At 34.3% G+C, this 17156-nt stretch overlaps 1 protein-coding gene across 1 annotated transcript in view; it reads left to right on the top strand.

The window, feature by feature from the left end:
- The first annotated feature begins 6177 nt into the window (after nt 1-6177).
- BMP5 (bone morphogenetic protein 5) overlaps nt 6178-17156 on the top strand; it is a 115274-nt gene continuing 104295 nt past the window's right edge. The window contains exon 1 of the mRNA XM_084890878.1: nt 6178-7391. Within this exon, the coding sequence (XP_084747004.1) occupies nt 6902-7391 (490 nt within the window). The 5' untranslated portion in view covers nt 6178-6901. The remainder of the gene's footprint in view (nt 7392-17156) is intronic.

Here is a 17156-nt window from a genome sequence, read left to right as displayed (position 1 = left end):
AAAAGGGGGAAGAGCTGGAACTATCTGCTTTGTTTATTGCTTCAGTGCAGAATAAGCTGCATTTAGTATATAAATGAGTGCAAAAGGTTTTTTTGGATGCAAGCATTGTGTATTTGTTTAAATAACAATTTATTGCATACCAAAGAGGATCTTGTAATTTGGAAACTCCATTATGATACTCAAAAACAAACTCTTATTGTGGGCGTAGTGGTTTAGATATTGTCAAGAATATTTGTTAGGGGCTCTCAACTTTGGTTACGTGTTAGTTAGTATTTAAAAAGACTGGTGCCTAAGCTCCTTCTTAAGAGTTATGATTGAATTGGTCTTTGGTGTGGCCCAATCATTAGTATTTCTTTAAAATTCTCCCTGTTTCTCATTTGTGATTGTAATGTGTAACCTGATTTAAGAACCTTGTGTTAGTAAAATATTATATGCTTATAGCTTGAATATTATTAGTAATTATTGTCCATCATCTTCATTGTTATTATAGTTATATTTCCCCAGGATTATTATGTCTTGGACAGAGTTCATATCATCCATCTCATGTTGCAAGGTATTAGTGGGTGACAGGTACATATATTTTTCTTCTGTTGCTGAGTGGACAATTTTTGTGATTTAATTGGTGCTAATTTATTAGGCTCTAAATTTATCCTAAAGCTTTTGATGATGATTCGATGAAATATTGGATGTTTCCTGAGGGCAAAAAGATGCTATGGAAAAGTAGGGCCATTTAATTAAAGCATTGCAGATAATAAATAGTGCATATGCTATCCAGGCAATTTTGCATTAGGTGATTTTTAAATTTCCTTCAAATTGTCTCATTATGAGCATAAGGTGATTAACACTGTAAATATATTTTATCTTCCATTGAGGATTAACTTGCTCTTCATGGGAATTTGGGATATATTGACAGTTGTATTTTTCATATAACATTTCTGTAGATTTTGAATTGGCTAATGTGGTGGTAGGATGACTTCTGTAAAGTAAGAATAGTGGGGGTTTAAAGACTTTTTCTTTGGTTCTCTCCAACCTGCCTTATCAAGTACCTTTTCCCAGACTCTAGGCATTTTCTGATCTCACCTCATCCCAGTGTCTACTCAACCCTATATTCAGTAGTCCCCCTTTATCTGTGGTTTCAATTTCCACATTTTGAATTACACAGTCAACCATGATTGAAAATTACATGAATAATCAATTCATGAATTTTAAATTGTGCACTGTTCTGATTAGCATGATAAGATACCATGTTTTCCCATTCCACCATGCCTGGGACATGAATCATCCATTTGTGCAGCATATTCACATTATTTATACTATCTGCCTGTTGGTGAATTAGTAGTTGCCTCCATTATCAAATTTGCTGATGAGTCATCACTGTCCTTGAGTTCAAGTAATCCGTATTCTTCTCATAATGGTCCCAAAGTATATGAGTAGTGAGGATGGCAACTTAGATATGCCAAAGAGAAACTGTAAAGTACTTCTTTCAAGTGAAAAGGTGAGAACAGTATAAGATATTTTGAGAGAGACCACATTTACATAACCTTTAATATAGTACTTTTTTATGATTACTCTATTTTAATATTTTCATTTTACTGTGCCTAATTTATAAATTAAGCTTTACCATAGGTATGTATATTTCACTACTATCCATGGTTTTAGGCATCCACTGGGGATCTAGGAATATAGACCTACAAAGAAATGGGGACTACTGCATACCTCTTGAGCCTTAGCAAGTATGGTGTTAATTGCTAATATTTGTTAAAAAGTAGGCACTCTCAGGGTTTCTTGCATTGTAATATGGGCCATAAAAAGAATACCAAAAATCTAAAACAAAACTTGTAAGCCATTATAACTCAAAGAAGTGAGGTATTAATTGATAGGAACAGAAATTGCTCTTTTGAGTCAAGGGCCACTTTAATTCAATAGGCAATCACCTATTTGGCTCTCTCTATTATGATAGACTTTGCAAGTGCTAATACGATTCATTACATGATACTTTTCCTTCTAGGTCATTATAATTACCTAGTATTGACCAAAGTTAGCACTTGGATTCATAACTGTGGGATTAAGCATGCAACCTGCAAGTTTCCTTATAAAAAGTGGGGTGAGCCAACCTAACAAGGGTTGCAGTAATTCATCAACTAGTGTGCCTAATGACTCTTTACAGCTCTGTTGCCAAAGAATACTGACCTTAAAAGAAAAATCTCTGGAATAATGTTCATCATTGTTAAGAAAATGGATTGTTCAACAAATATTAGTTGAACTACTAATATGTACTGTTTGACACTGGTTAACAAAATAAACTCACCCCCTACTTTTATACAGTTTGCATTCTAGCGAATCTCTCAAGAAGAAAAAAAGAAGTGTCTCAATTATAACCACAGTTAAATAATTTTATGCTCTTAAATCAAGTGAAAGGATAATGTCATATGATTAAAAACTCTGGGAGGACAAGAACCTGGTTTGAATTTTTTGTATATCTAAAGCATGTAAACATAGTATAGTTACACAGCAGGCATGCAATGAATATCTGTTAAATGAATACATATTTTCCAGTTGTGAATTGTTGTGAATGAGCTTTCAAATTTATCAACTGCTCTACAAATGAAGATATTTCTTATAGGTTAACTACACAATGGCTCAATGACCAACCTGATTATTTAAAATATTCTGTCAATTTGGATGATGGATAAAGCATCTGCTCCAATAATGTCTCTGACCAAATGTTTCTGAGGTCAGGTAAGTGGAGTCTATTTTTCAAATACAACCCTTAGATGGGCATTTTATTAACAGTGTTTGATTTCTAGTGATTAAATGTTTGTTTATTCTCCCTTAAGTGACTATTAGCACCCACCCTCTTGAAATAATATAAAACAATCTTAGAAATATACAATAATACAAAACATATTGAAAAATACTCTATTCCCTTAAAAATACTCAATAATGTCATCATCTATGAAAAATAATGCCAAAAATTTCAAAACAGTTTTAGTGATTGTATTTTGTTACTCATTTCTAAGTTTTCCTTAGCAAGTATTCATTAAATAGACAAACAGTGTGGACTGCATGATTGCAGCCCCTTTCAGGTATGACAGGAGAATTTAAGTCAGATGGTGGTGTTATAGCACCATTCTGTTTTCCTTGGGACCACTTCTATGTGTGCCACATTCTCTATGCTATGTTTTTGGCTCAAAAAAAAAAAAAAGAGTGAATTGAAGACAGTTTGATATCACAGATGCTGCTCTGTTCTGTACTTGTGCATGTACTCACCAAAAAGATTCCCTGCCTTTTCCCTCCAACACCAACCCCTCCTCATTTCCCACCCTTTCCCCTTACTCCCTACAATCCAATCTCAGGTAGCTTTTGCCTAAGAATTTTATGATGATATTAAAATGATTTTGGATTGTTTTCCAAGCTTGAGAGATGGTTTAGGAATGCAGGTACCCTTTATATTGGACATCTGTCTTTCACTACAGTTCTACGTTTCCATAAAAAAATTTGTTTCATGGAGAAACCAACATTACAATGAAAAGAGACACTTAGAAATGAAATAGGAAGACCCTTCCAGAACATAATAGATGTACAAAATACTGCAACTTTCTGTTGAGGGGGTTTTAAAAGAGTTTTTTGCAGCCTTGAAAGTCTGGGGGAAAATGAAGTCAGGCTATGGGACATAGTAGGTTTACATTCTTATGGGCTAAGAGTGTCAAATTTTAGGGAAGACAAAACAAACAGAAAAGAAATAACATTTGAGAAGTATTTCTACTTGGATTCAATTGTCTCTTTTGCCCTCTGAAAGGTCACTTCTATTAGTATAGACCCCAATCAAATAGTACATTCTGCAAGGTGAGTTTTTTTTGAAATGTACTTGTATTTAGAAACAGTTCTTATGCTGCCCTGGATGTTTTCCTGTCTTAACTTCTTTCTCAGCAGATATTTATTCAATAATTTCACTGACTTCTACACTTTTTGAATACATGCTCTGAAATGTAAAATATTTATGCCACATACTTGCAGCATACTTTATCTTTCAAATTGCTTCCCTATCCTTAGATATAAATCTACCTGGGAAACCAAACGATGTGGTAAAGTACATTTACTTTTCATTGAAAATGAGTCTGACTCTTTGTTTGGTGGTTAGTATTTCCTCTTTGTTCCCGGCAGGTTTTTGTCATCTTTATTTTCTTTCTCTCATTGCACATGTTGATCCTTTTGAAAAATGAATGTTTGCCAAGTCTAGTCTCAGTTGAAAGAGAAGGTAGGGGGTGAGTAGATACCAAAAATTCTGACCCAGATTATTAACAATCGATTTCCAATATAGAGGTAGGCTATGTGCCTGGTTAAGCAATTGAATCACAATCACAATGGTTGATATTACAAATCATGCTTTAGGAAAGTGAGTTTTTGAGACTCGTGCTGCCTAGGTTCATTTTTATTTTCCACCTGTCCCTAAAGGAAAAAAGAAGCACACGTGGAAGATTTTAGGCGTTGTCCCTTCTTTTAGTGGCCAGTTTCTCCTTGTAGCTCTATGCTGTGTTCTAGAGACAGGGAGCAAATTCCTTACCTGGATAACTGATTGCAGAATGCAGAAGAAAACCATCGTATACTTTATTGGGGGTGTGTTTTCATAAATGCCAAGGGAAACATTTTGTCTCAAAGTGCTTGCTTTGAATTTGCACCAATGACCAAAAAAAAAAAAAAAAAAAAAAAAAAAAAAAAATTCTTCATTTGGTTTGGATGTGGAATATACAATTTCAAGAATTTTAGTGGTTTAAACCATTTCTTATTGAAACGGTATTTCTTCCTTTACTTCCAAAATGTCCTGTAATATCCGTGTTCTATGTATGCCAACATTGGGTGCCTCTACTGCACATGGCTATTAACAAAGAATTTTCAGTAAGGCAAATATTAAATAGCATCATCACATTTTAGCCCCGTGAGTTTGTGTAAGAAAAAGTTACACATACAATCAGATCCTGCAAGCCTTTTCAGTAGCTTGCCTTTACCAATGAAATGAGGACTTGTGAGAAATATGGCTTTGATTTAGACACTCACGGGAAATATTTTAAAATACATTAAACAAAAAAGCGGGTGCTTGTAGGCAGAGTAAAGGAAAAACATTAAAATTTCATAATCATGCTAGAATTTGCTTGATAAATCAACACAGCTATCAGAATACTATGCTAGACAATGAACGTACTGTGAGCCCCAAGGTTAAGGGAGAGCTTGTAAGGAAAATTATAGCTGCACAAAAACATTGAGACTTCCAATTTTTAAAGGCATTAAACATGAAGGATAAACACGTACTTTGCTCATTTCCTCGGATTAAGCATGGTATTTTAGAAAAGTGTGCACTTTCCCCATTATACCCATCAACTTTTAAACAGGCAAATTCCAATCTGCATGTGGTCGTGAACAATATTTGACTTGTGTCTATTTGCATGGGTTAAAGCCAATCAAAGTGCTGAGCACAGTTAATGGGAAGTACCTAATTTGTAAGTCTGTTTGCATTTCAACTAAAAGGACTTAAAAGTTAAGAATCATGACACTATATCTTTAGGGTGTTTGTATTTCAACCACACTTACTTAATGAGAGAAATATGAATATACTTTTTTGTTTAAAATATTGGTATTTAAATACCACTGAAGCTGGGCTACCTAATTACCATTATTGAATTATTGTAACTAGGACTTTGATATGTAAAGCATAATTACCGGTGATTAATTCTCTACTGTAAAAGATCTGGCTGTACTTAAGAAACAACAAATCAACCTCAATTTACAACTCCTCCTCTTATTTTGTAAGAAGTGAACTTTAATAACTTGTAAAAACCAGGAATACACTCAAATACAGAACTGAAACATATCATGTTCATTTAGCCACAACCTGAGACTTCACGCAGAAGTGTTTCAAATGTGTACTATAAAAGAAAGATCTGAAAGACTACTACATAACATTGGTGGCAACATTTTCAATCTGCTTCTTGAAAATTGGCTTTTTTCCCCCCTCTAGAATTTATATGCCCCATTCACCACTGTTCTGTGTCAGATACGTGGCTATAAAATTGCGAAAATGGAGGCTTTTCTGGTAGCAAAAGGGTTAAGTTCTTTTTTGCTTTACCAGTTTCAAATTACAATGAGAAGCCTCTTCTTTCCCAGCAGGGTTGTGCTTACATTACTCTTTAGATCTCCCTTGAAGAGGGCTGGTATATTTGTGCCTGCTGGAGGTGGAATTAACTGTAAGAAGGAGAAAGGGAGTGAATGGACTTACAGGAAGGTTTTCAAGTAACTACAGGGAAACACATTTACTTGACTAGTACAACCTTGAGTCGTATTTTACACTAAGACGACACAAAAGATGTTAAAGTTATCACCAGGCTGCCGGACAAATATATATTCCAACACCAAGGTGCAGATCAGCATAGATCTGTGATTCAGAAATCAGGATTTGTCTTGGAAAGAGCTTCAGGGTTGAGAAGAACTCAAGATCCAGTGAAGATAACTTTGGGAACTACAGTTTGTCAGAAGATCAACTTTCGTTCATTCAAATACCAAAGGCCTGATTATCATACATTCATATAGGAATGCCTAGGTCATCTGATCAAATAATATTAGCCGTCTTCTGCTACATCAATGCAGCAAAAACTCTTAACAACTGTGGATAATTGGAAACTTGAGTTTCAGCTTTCTTAGAGATAACTACTCTTGACATATTCCAAAATATTTAAAATAGGGCAGGAAAATCAGTGAGGATGTTGGGTACAGAAATGTCACTGTCATGAAGAATAGGTAAATTTGTTTTTTCTGCTACTGGGAAATTGTACCTCCTTGAAACTTAGGTTTTTTTTTTTTTAAAGAGGACAAGAAGGACTGAAAACATCAACTTTGCTTTTGGACAAAAATGCATCTGAGTGTATTTTTATTTAGGGGTATTGTGGGTTTCCTCTGGAGCTGCTGGGTTTTACTGGGTTATGCAAAAGGAGGTTTGGGAGACAATCATGTTCACTCCAGTTTTATTTATAGAAGACTGCGGAACCATGAAAGACGGGAAATACAGAGGGAAATTCTCTCTATCTTGGGTCTGCCTCACAGACCCAGACCATTTTCACCTGGAAAGCAAGCTTCCTCTGCACCTCTCTTCATGCTGGACCTCTACAACGCCATGGCCAGCGAAGAAAATCCGGAGGAGTCGGAATACTCAGTGAGGGCATCCCTGGCAGGAGAGCCCAGAGGAGCAAGAAAGGGACACCCAGCCTCTCCCAATGGATATCCGCGTCGCATACAGTTATCTCGAACGACGCCCCTGACCACCCAGAGTCCTCCTCTAGCTAGCCTACATGATACCAACTTTCTGAATGATGCTGACATGGTCATGAGCTTTGTCAACTTAGGTATGTTGTTCGTTTATTTGTTAATCTGTGTTATTACAAAGTGGAAGTTTTTCTAATGGTAAAGTAGCTGCCTGATAGGTGGTCATGTTTACATAAAGTCATTTTCTATAACTCTCCTCTCCGGCTTCTGTTTCCTTTCTTTCATTGATGCAATGTAAGGTTTTGCCTTAGGCAATGAAGTCATATATGTATTTTATTTTTAATATAAAAAGCTAAAATTGAGCAAATATACTTGGGGTAGATTTGGGTCTTTTCAGTGCTTGTTAAAATATCAACCTTAGTTAGTGTATAAATGTATGAATAAACAGGCAATCATCTAAAAAAAAAGGAGATTTATGAGGATAGTTATAATAAAACATAATAACTATAAGAGCAAAAAATAATAATGGACTATTTTTAAATAGCAGTTACAGACAGAAAAGTAAAAGTGACATTTTGAGCTATATTTTGGTTAATAATTTAGAAACATATAAGTGTATATTTATATGCTACTCAAAATCACTCATTCAGGAGAGGCAACTACTGCAAAAATATTGATATGAAATTAAACAAGATCAAATAATAATGTAAAAGAAGACTCTCAAATAGCTTCAGTGAGAGATACTGAAATTCTCTGAAAAATATTTTAGAAACAAAGTTTCAATCTAACATTTTTAAACTGTAATTATTAAAATATATAATAACTGTTTGATTATTTTTAGAATCAAGGGAAATGTAAATCATGCCAGGATGGTCTTTTCCTATACAGAATTTCTTTTTTTTTGAGATAAAAATTAATTGAAATTCTTTAATTAGTAACATTATTATATAATAATTTTTAAAATTATGTTTTCTCAATGTTGATACTTTCATGGCAGTTTTAAAAGATTGGCACTCTCAAATGGTAAATTAATGCCTTATATTTCATTTTGCAATAATATTAAAGTTTCCCAATTTAAAAGGAATTTACAAGTGCTATAGTTTTATTTAAATGTCTTAATAGATACAGAAGGTAAAAATTTACTCTCTTCAGACATTCAAGATAATGAAAAGATAGAATATGTTTATTTTTGAAGGCTAAAAATAGTGTTAACAAGTTTAATCAACTTGAAAGAATTGAGAACATTTTAATGTAAGAACTTTAAAAACCGTTTTAAATATGCAATCGGCTTTGATTTAAAATTGACATATTTGATTATAGACTTAATTAAAAACTTCCTCATATATCTCAAAAATATTCTTTGAAAAGTCAGATAGCAACAACTCCTAATAGCACATGATACTTTTATAATGTATGTTGCTTAATGTGTTCTGCTCATTTGCTCTCAGCAGTCCTAGCATGAAGGATAAGGTGCATAATAAATCATATGTTCCATGTTACCAGAGACAAAGCTCTCCTTATTAAGTTTTAGTAAGTCATCATTGGTTGCTCTAATCAGGTGTCCTGGACACCTTTTCTTTGACATATAATTAACAGGTTTCATTTGAAACTTCCAAGCCATTAAAATATAGCTTAGTTCTAAATTTGTTTTATTGCTTTTCCTTCTTTAAGTAACATGCAAATGTGGCTCATGATATATTTTTACTTTGTGGCAATTTCTAAAGCATTATTCAATAATTTAAATTAATTTTACTATTTTAATAGAAAAATGTCAATCTGGCATGATTTACATATTCACAAAATAAATCACTGAAAATATCAGTTCAGATCACCTAAAATCTGTTTTGAAAGAGTGTCTTATATTATATACTTTAAAAAACAATAGCCCAGACATAAATCTGTTCTAGTAAAATATTTTATTATATTTAAATATTTTGATCATTCACAAAAGAAGTGTATTTGTGTTTTAGAAAGGAATTAAGTATAATTTTGAACCTATATGCCATTACTTTTTATAAATTGACATAGAATAAGAAAATCAAAACCAATAATAAATAGTTTTATTCAATGACTTTTAGAACTATTTTGATTATTTAAGAATGATTATATTTTTAAATCAATGAAATTTTGGTTATATTGTTTGCATTATAATAACTAACTAGTTCATTAAATATACCATGAAAAATAATTATTCATTTACTCTAGAGAAATAATTGTATATAAATTTCAGAAAATTTTTATTTATTTTTATCATTCTTGAACTGCTGAGTAATGATTTATCTTCAAAAATAAACCATATTGACTTTTTAAAATTTAATATTCCAAACTAAATTCCTCACATTAAATTACTGATAAATTAATTCTGATACTGAATTTTCCTACCAGTCTCTGAGGAAAATTGAACCACAATTTCATTTTATTATCCCCAGACCATACCTTCTAATATATCCAAAAGTTGCAACCTATCATTACTTAGTAAAAAGATTTTCTGTATTTTTTCCTGATAAAATAGGTCAAAGTGTACTTAGAAAAGGTGACACTGTAATATCATTGCTAACTGCACTGAGAATTTGTGTCCTTATGTATCATTCATTAGCAAATATCTTCAACTTGTTTCATGTTCTTATAAGACTCAAGATAATTTTATTTTAAATTTTAGTATCTAAGGGCAAATGATCAAATTAGCAATAGGCAAGGGAATTGTATTGAGGAAGTCACCTGGATATTTAAATATATAAAAAGAATCTGTTGACATTTCTCATAATAAGATAAATTATATAAGAAGGATCTAGTAACATCCTTTTTATGAATGCTTGCCTGTGTCATTTCAAGTCAAATAATAGATTTTCTACAATTATCTTGTCATTCAAGAAGACATTTTTTTCAACATAAATTTTGCTTATCAAGAACAATTAAACTTATTTCAAACTCTGAATCATATTTAACAAAATATCTATTTAAAAAATGTCAGATGAGAATAATTTTTTGTCCTTAAGTGAAAAACAATTTAGTTTACCAAATGAAAAAAATATAATGTAAAGAAATTGTGTTAAGATCAATGTAAACAACTGACTATGTAACTCAACACAGTATTTTGACCTTTAAATTATTGTAGTGATTTGTTTATTTTTAAGAAACAAATGTTAATTAGTAATTGTGTGAAGAGAAGCTTTCCACTCTATTCTATGCATTATTTTTAGGCCAACTTGAGTCAGTCTTACAGTATCTAGCTTTTACAGGTAGACTTCTCTGTTTTGTCCAGAAAACTATTGAATATCAGTGAATTTTTTTTTCTTAGTCAATGCTACAGTAGTTAGTTAGAAACAAAAGTGTGTTTATGGTAAATTTGTTCTTGTTTAGCCATTTCTTTATAAAAAATGTTAAAGGTTCTATATCAAATACCTATGCAAATAAAAGAAGTTGCTTGGTAATTTTCTTGTAATATTTAAGTATATCTTCTGTTTATATAAACATAAACATGTAGAGCATTTCTAAGATCTTTTAGTTAGAAATCAGTGACATGGTGTTAGTATAATTAAAATGACAATGTTGTAGATGTTTTAGAGGAATTAAAAAATCAGTAAATACAGGAAATTTATGTTTATATCATTCTTAGTCTCCATGTATTTTTCTGATAAAGAAGAACTTTGGGTTTATTAATGGTTTTCAACTGACTGGATCAGTTGTCTTAGAGTCAAATACTTAGATATATTTTAAGAATATATATTAATTCTCAAGTAGAAAAATATATAAATATAATACTTACATGTATTTATTTTATAACAATATTTAGCATGATAAGGCATGAAATTTTTTAAAAAATGCTTTCAAAACTTTAAATTAACCCTTCTCCTCTTACTTCCTCAAATTATTAAACTCTCCTGGCACTAGAAGAAAAGAAAAAAACAATGCTTATGTACTCTGTTGAAAGATTTGAAAGACATCATTAATATTTATTGTTGTTTTTGGCTGACTCAAGTGCCCAGTGGAGAGGAATTTATATAGAGATCTACCTAAAGATGCCTATCCATGTCGTGTCTCCAACAGGGTTATTAACACTTGTGTAACATAAACATGCCCATAAACACAAGCAAGATTTTCTTTTTTCTTTTTATTTCCTTTTTTTTTTTTTTTTTTTTTTTTTTTTTTTTTTTTGAGGGAGGCAGAATGGGATGGGAGGAAAGATAATCTAAATCCATTAGAGTACACATTCCTGGACTATATCTGGAATCACAATGCTAATAACGGCAGAAGTATCATTCTTTAAAACTCAGCTTCTGAAGAGAAAAGAAGTTGCTTTGGGTGGAGAGGTCTCGCTCCCCTTCAACAACCTGTAGCATTCATCAGTGTGACCAAAGGGACTCTTGTTTTCCTTTAAATGCATTTTATTGTCCCATGATGGGCGTGGCAGCAGAGATAGTTCCCATCACAGTTCAAGTAAAAGCTTTTTGGAAGTTTAATGGTCATTCACAAACAGCCAGTGTAAACCTTTAGTGAGAAGTAGCAGCAGGAAATAGGAAGGTATGATAACATCCTCCAGAAAGGCTTGGGAATACTTCACCCACCACCTCCCCAATGCCTTCCCTTTTATTCTTCCATTTTAAAAAACATCCCTTCCTTCTCTCCTTCCCCTCCCCTCCCCTTTTTGCTTTTTCTCTTTAGTTCTGAGGTCTTTCTAGCCCTAGGCTCTCTTGGCACCTTCTCCTTAAGGCCCCCACCCTTCCTGGGATCTGCCTTTGGTCCTAGTTTCTTCATAGCTGGAGGCTTAGATTAGCTGGAAATCAATTAGTTACAGAGTGATCATTTAGGTACAGTCTCCTGTTTCCCCTTTAGTTTGGAAGGAAAGGTTATGATGTGCCAATTACGGCCTCCTCCATCAGGAGCAAAGCTCCCCAGGGCAGGAGAACTGCTCTGCTGCCATCCCTTGTAATTGTTGCTTCCACCATGGCATTCTTCCTTGCTTCCTCACCCTCTGCCTGAGGATCCCATTGACAGAATTTAATAGAACATCAATTAAAATTTAAAAGGGGAAGTTTAAGGGAAAGTTTAAAAAAAAAAAAGGGGGTGGGGTGGGGGGAGAAACATGCAACATTAAACAAAAACTACAAAACGGAAACTCTAATAAAAAATGCGATTCTCTTTTAGTTTATATGACACTTTTGCTTATATTTAGTTTTAATGAATATCCTTGCCACTTCTGTGAAGAGATTTCCTTTTCTTAAGTGGAGAAGAGCTGATGAGAGAGAATAAGGAGATGAGGGGTCACAGAGACATAGCATAATGAAAATGAGACAGAGAGACAAACAGAATATTTTCGAAAAAGCCCTCGAAAGAAAGACACAAACGCCTTGAGTCATCAGAAGCTGGCCTGGGTGTGCAGGTGTAGGATGTGTTGGGAAATCCTCAGTCTACCTCATACTGACACAGCAGCTAATTCAACATCCCCAGCCACATCAGCTCCAGGGGAAAACCCTTTCATCCTTCCACACAGAAATACCAACGTGGGGAAAAGGGAGGGCGGCTCTCAGTGTCTGTGTACAAGAAGCGTACAGACTGGCTACTCACATGTACAGTCATAAATAACGTAATAGCTCAGCTTGAAAAAAAAGAAAACCACAGGTTGAAGGAAGAGGCTTTCCTGACGCACAGAGAGGGGCTGAGATCAGAGGAGCCACTGCAAGGGTTGGCTTGAAACAATGAACCCCTTGTTCTAAGCCACGTTTATGAGGGCTTCTTTGCACCTCAACTTCATATTTTATTGGCTCAGCTCTGGGGTTTCCCCATTTGCTCATCTCTTAAAATAATACCCTTGGCCAAGATAGCCTTTAAAACACACCAGTCAGCCCTGACAACCGGCTCATGTATTTGGGAGGAGAAGGGATCTGTTGTGATGTTGATGTCAGATTGGGATGTGTAAGGTCCAGTTATGGATCTTAATGTTATGACAGTGCGATAAAAATAACAGTGGGAGTCTTCACCTGCCTTTTTAGAAATGTTTACAAGAACCCCTACAACCAAATGGTGACCCCTGATTTGTGTGTCTTGTCTAAATGGCTGTGGTAAATCATAATCTACAAAGGGAGAAACATAATGAATTAAAGTGTAGAATGTTTAAAATGACAAAAAAAATCATTTGTAGATTAGGAAGAAGATTGTTAATGGTTTGGGGAGAAAAGAAAACAACAACGAACTTTCATGACTAAAGAGAGGGTGTCTTCTGTACTTGGAAGACAGTGAATTACATAAATATTACATAAAACTTAGCAACCAAGACCTTGCATGATGTTTAATAGTTTGGTGTAAGAATTAAACTAGGATGTGTGTCATTTTATAAAGTCCAAGACCATGAAGATATCTGTCTTTACAATGGTGTGCCCTTCCTTTTTTCTTTTCATAAACAATGGAGTATAGTGCTTGCATTTAAAGAAACAACTGTGCATTTTAAAAATGAATACTATCATTAGATTATTTCTTAGAAATTATTTATCTTCTTCCTGGAGGCAAACAACAAATATTTTTGTTCTTGTTGTTGAATAGCTTTCCTGGAGTTGGTTAGCAACAAAGGAAAATAGCTTTTTTAAATGTTGGGATTAACAGATGTAAATCCCATTTAGATTTTATTCAACACTATGAGACATGTCAAAATCAAAAGATTTATTAATATTTACAAATGCCTTCGGCTATTCTTATGCTGTCATGATATGAAAAATTCAATATTACTTATTTTGCACAGATTTTCTGTCCTTGCTGGATCTGTGGTTAATCTTTCTACATAGGACACACAGGATATTTTCCGAATCTTAAATTCAAGCCATAATACTGCTCAAATGGCTTTTCTTTTTGTGCTTCCATTGCAGAAGCAGAGTAGCATAGAAGAAGCCAGAAAGTCTGAAGTGGAATCTCACATTCTGTACTTTCTAGCCCTGTGACTCCTGGCAAATAACCTAAATTTTCTCTGTGCCTCTGGTTTCTTATCTAAAAAGTGCCCCGTACTAATAGGATTTCCCCCACACTGGGTGTTGAGAGGATTAAATCAGTGAATACGCACACAATTTTAAGAACAGTATTTGGAACAGAGTGAGACCTCAATAAATGGCGTTATTGTTATCAGAGTTGCATTGTGTCCAACATCTGTACCATATTTGCAGGAGTGGCTAAATAATTTGTGAGGCCCAATGCAAAATGAAAATGGGGGTTGGGGGCCCTGGTTCAAAAATTATCAGGAGTTCCGAGTGATGGCAGCAGAGCATTAGACCAACTATGGGGCCCATCTGGGAGCAGGGCTCTGGGGAACCGCACAGGTCACGTGCCAGGGGAGCCAGCCTGCAGATTGGATGACATGTTGTGAGGGCAGCAACATGACCTATTCATTCTTTTTAATCCCCAGGGGTGGGTCAGAGTCCCAGAAGGAAACAGACAGCATGTGTAAAATGAATCATTGGAGGAGGTGTAACAAATGTAGTTTTTAAAAGGTTGTGGGCAGGGCTTTTTGGCAAAATGGGATGATGATGCAGCAGGGGAGCTTTCCTTCAATCCAGGGCCAGAAAACTCCAAGGAGAGCTTTAGGAAGAAGGTATCTTCACAGGAACGATGGCCTTTTTGAGAGAGATGCCATGTAGCCAACCCGTAGGTACTCAGCAGGGTGGGAGACTGAGGAATAAATACTTAGACACACTTTTCTGTCATGTTTCTCATTGGAGAGTGGTTCCTGAGCCACACACCAAAGATATGTGGCACAAATCCATAAGTGAATATTGGCCATCTTGTCCATAAGAGTTCCAGAATCACTTCCATTTCAGTGCAACTTACTCATCTGTGTGCATACCTTTGTTCTAGTTCATTTATAAAATTCCAGAGATAATCATAAATTAATGTGAGAGTGAATTCACAAGTTGGTGAAATAAAGCAGCAACAGCACACATGGCTTGCTGGGGAGGGAAAAAAAAGAAGTTGAGTTGTATATGGATCAGTAAGTTCATGGGATATATTAAAACTATTTTAGAGCAAACTGAACTTTAAAACAAAAACAAAAGCCCAGGAAGAAGTAGCACTCTCAGATTACAATACAAACAGTAGACTGCAATTGCCAATCAAAAAACTCAGCATGGAAAGCACTAGAGTGTATGCAAATGTGTAGGGTAAATACAAAGAGCCATATATTTTCTTTAATCTGTAGGCCTGTTTATTCTCAATCCCATGTCATTGTTCCTGAATTGACCCATGACTGTGTGTTAAAGGTTTTGGAATTCTGAGTGGAATCATCTGATATTCTCCCACAGTTCATGTTGCAGGCAGAAATAATGTTAGGATGAGGTAAATTGAGATCATTATCTTTGTTCTTGTTACTTCTCCTCTCCTCTGGCAGAGTTCCTGTGACTTACAGAGGTAGAATTTAGTGGAGCAGGTATGTCTGCTATTTAGTTCTCATAAATAACCAACCTCTAAGCCTTGAGGCCAGAGCCATTCCTCGGCCCTTTAATCACAGACAGCCTTGGATACAACAGCCCCTTTCCAGTATGGTCTATGTTCCCTTTCAAAGCCACTGAGGACAGTAATTTTACACTGATTTTACTTCTGTAATTATCAAAAGCAGAGGGAGAGAGAATTCAACTGGGAAACTGTATAGGCTCTTCTGCAAATAGCCTTGATGCAGGCACCAAAGACTTATTTAGTGGAGAAGAGAAGGTTATCAATTAAATAACTTTTATGGTTAATGTGTTTTTTAGTAGTTAATATGTTTTTATTTTTAAATAGTTCGGCATCCAATATTATATTAACTTCAGGTGTGCATCTAAGTGATTAAACATTTATATAACTTATGGAGTGATCACCCCAATACATCTAATACCCATTTGACACCATACATACCATATTTTCCAAGCGTATAAGACGACTTTTGAAATGAAAAAAAGCCTGCTCAGATTGGCCAGTCAGAGAGGCCGTCTATTAAAAAAAGAACTGGTATTGCCTCGGAAGTGGGGGGTAGTCTTATACAGTGAATATAGGCCTAAACCTATGTTTTAACTGTAAAATTAGGGGGTCGTCTTATACGCCGGAAAATACGGTAGTTATTACACTGATTATATTTCTTATACTGTACTTTATATCCCTGTGACTATTCTGTAACTCCCAATCTGTACTTTTAAATCCCTTTGCCCATCCTCCCTTCCATCTGGCAACCATCCAAATATTTTCTGTATCTGTGAGTCTGTTTCTATTCTGCTTATTCTTTTATTTTGTTTTTTAGATTTCACATATAAGGGAAATCATCTGGTATTTGTCTTTCTCTGTCAGACTTTTTTCACTTAGCATAACACCTGCTAGTTCTATTCATGTTTTTGCAGTTGGCAAGATTTCATTCTTTTTTATGGCTGAATCATATTCCATTGTATAGATGCACCGCTTTTTCTTTATCCATCCATTGGTAGACACTTACCTTGGCTGTTGTAAATAATGAATATATGTGCCTTTTCAATTTAGTATTTTATTTTCTTCAGATAAGTACTCAGAAGTGGAGTTGCGGGGCCCTTCTTTGTCTCTTGTTACAGCCTTTGTTTTAAAGTCTATTTTGTCTGGTATAAGTATTACTAAGCCAACTTTGTTTGTTTGTTACCATTTTTATAAAATATCATTTTCTATCCCTTTCGTTTCATACTCATTTAGATATGAAATGAGTTTCTTGTAGACAGCATATGTGAGTGTATTATTTTATTATTCATTCAGTCACCATAGTTTTTAATTGGAGCATTTAATTCATTTTCATTTAAAGTATTGATAAATACATAGTTATTGTCATTTTATTATTCATATTGTTATGTTTTTTTTCCTTCTGATAACATTTAACATTTCTGGTAATACTGGTTTAGTGATAATAAACTCCTTTAGTTTTTTTTTGTTTTTTTTTT

This window comes from Pipistrellus hanaki (genome assembly GCF_964339955.1).
Source record: "Pipistrellus hanaki genome assembly, chromosome: 7".
In the NCBI taxonomy this organism is placed as follows: Eukaryota; Metazoa; Chordata; class Mammalia; order Chiroptera; family Vespertilionidae; genus Pipistrellus; species Pipistrellus hanaki.
Note: the sequence above shows the minus strand (reverse complement) of the source record. Positions and strands in the feature narration are given on the sequence as shown.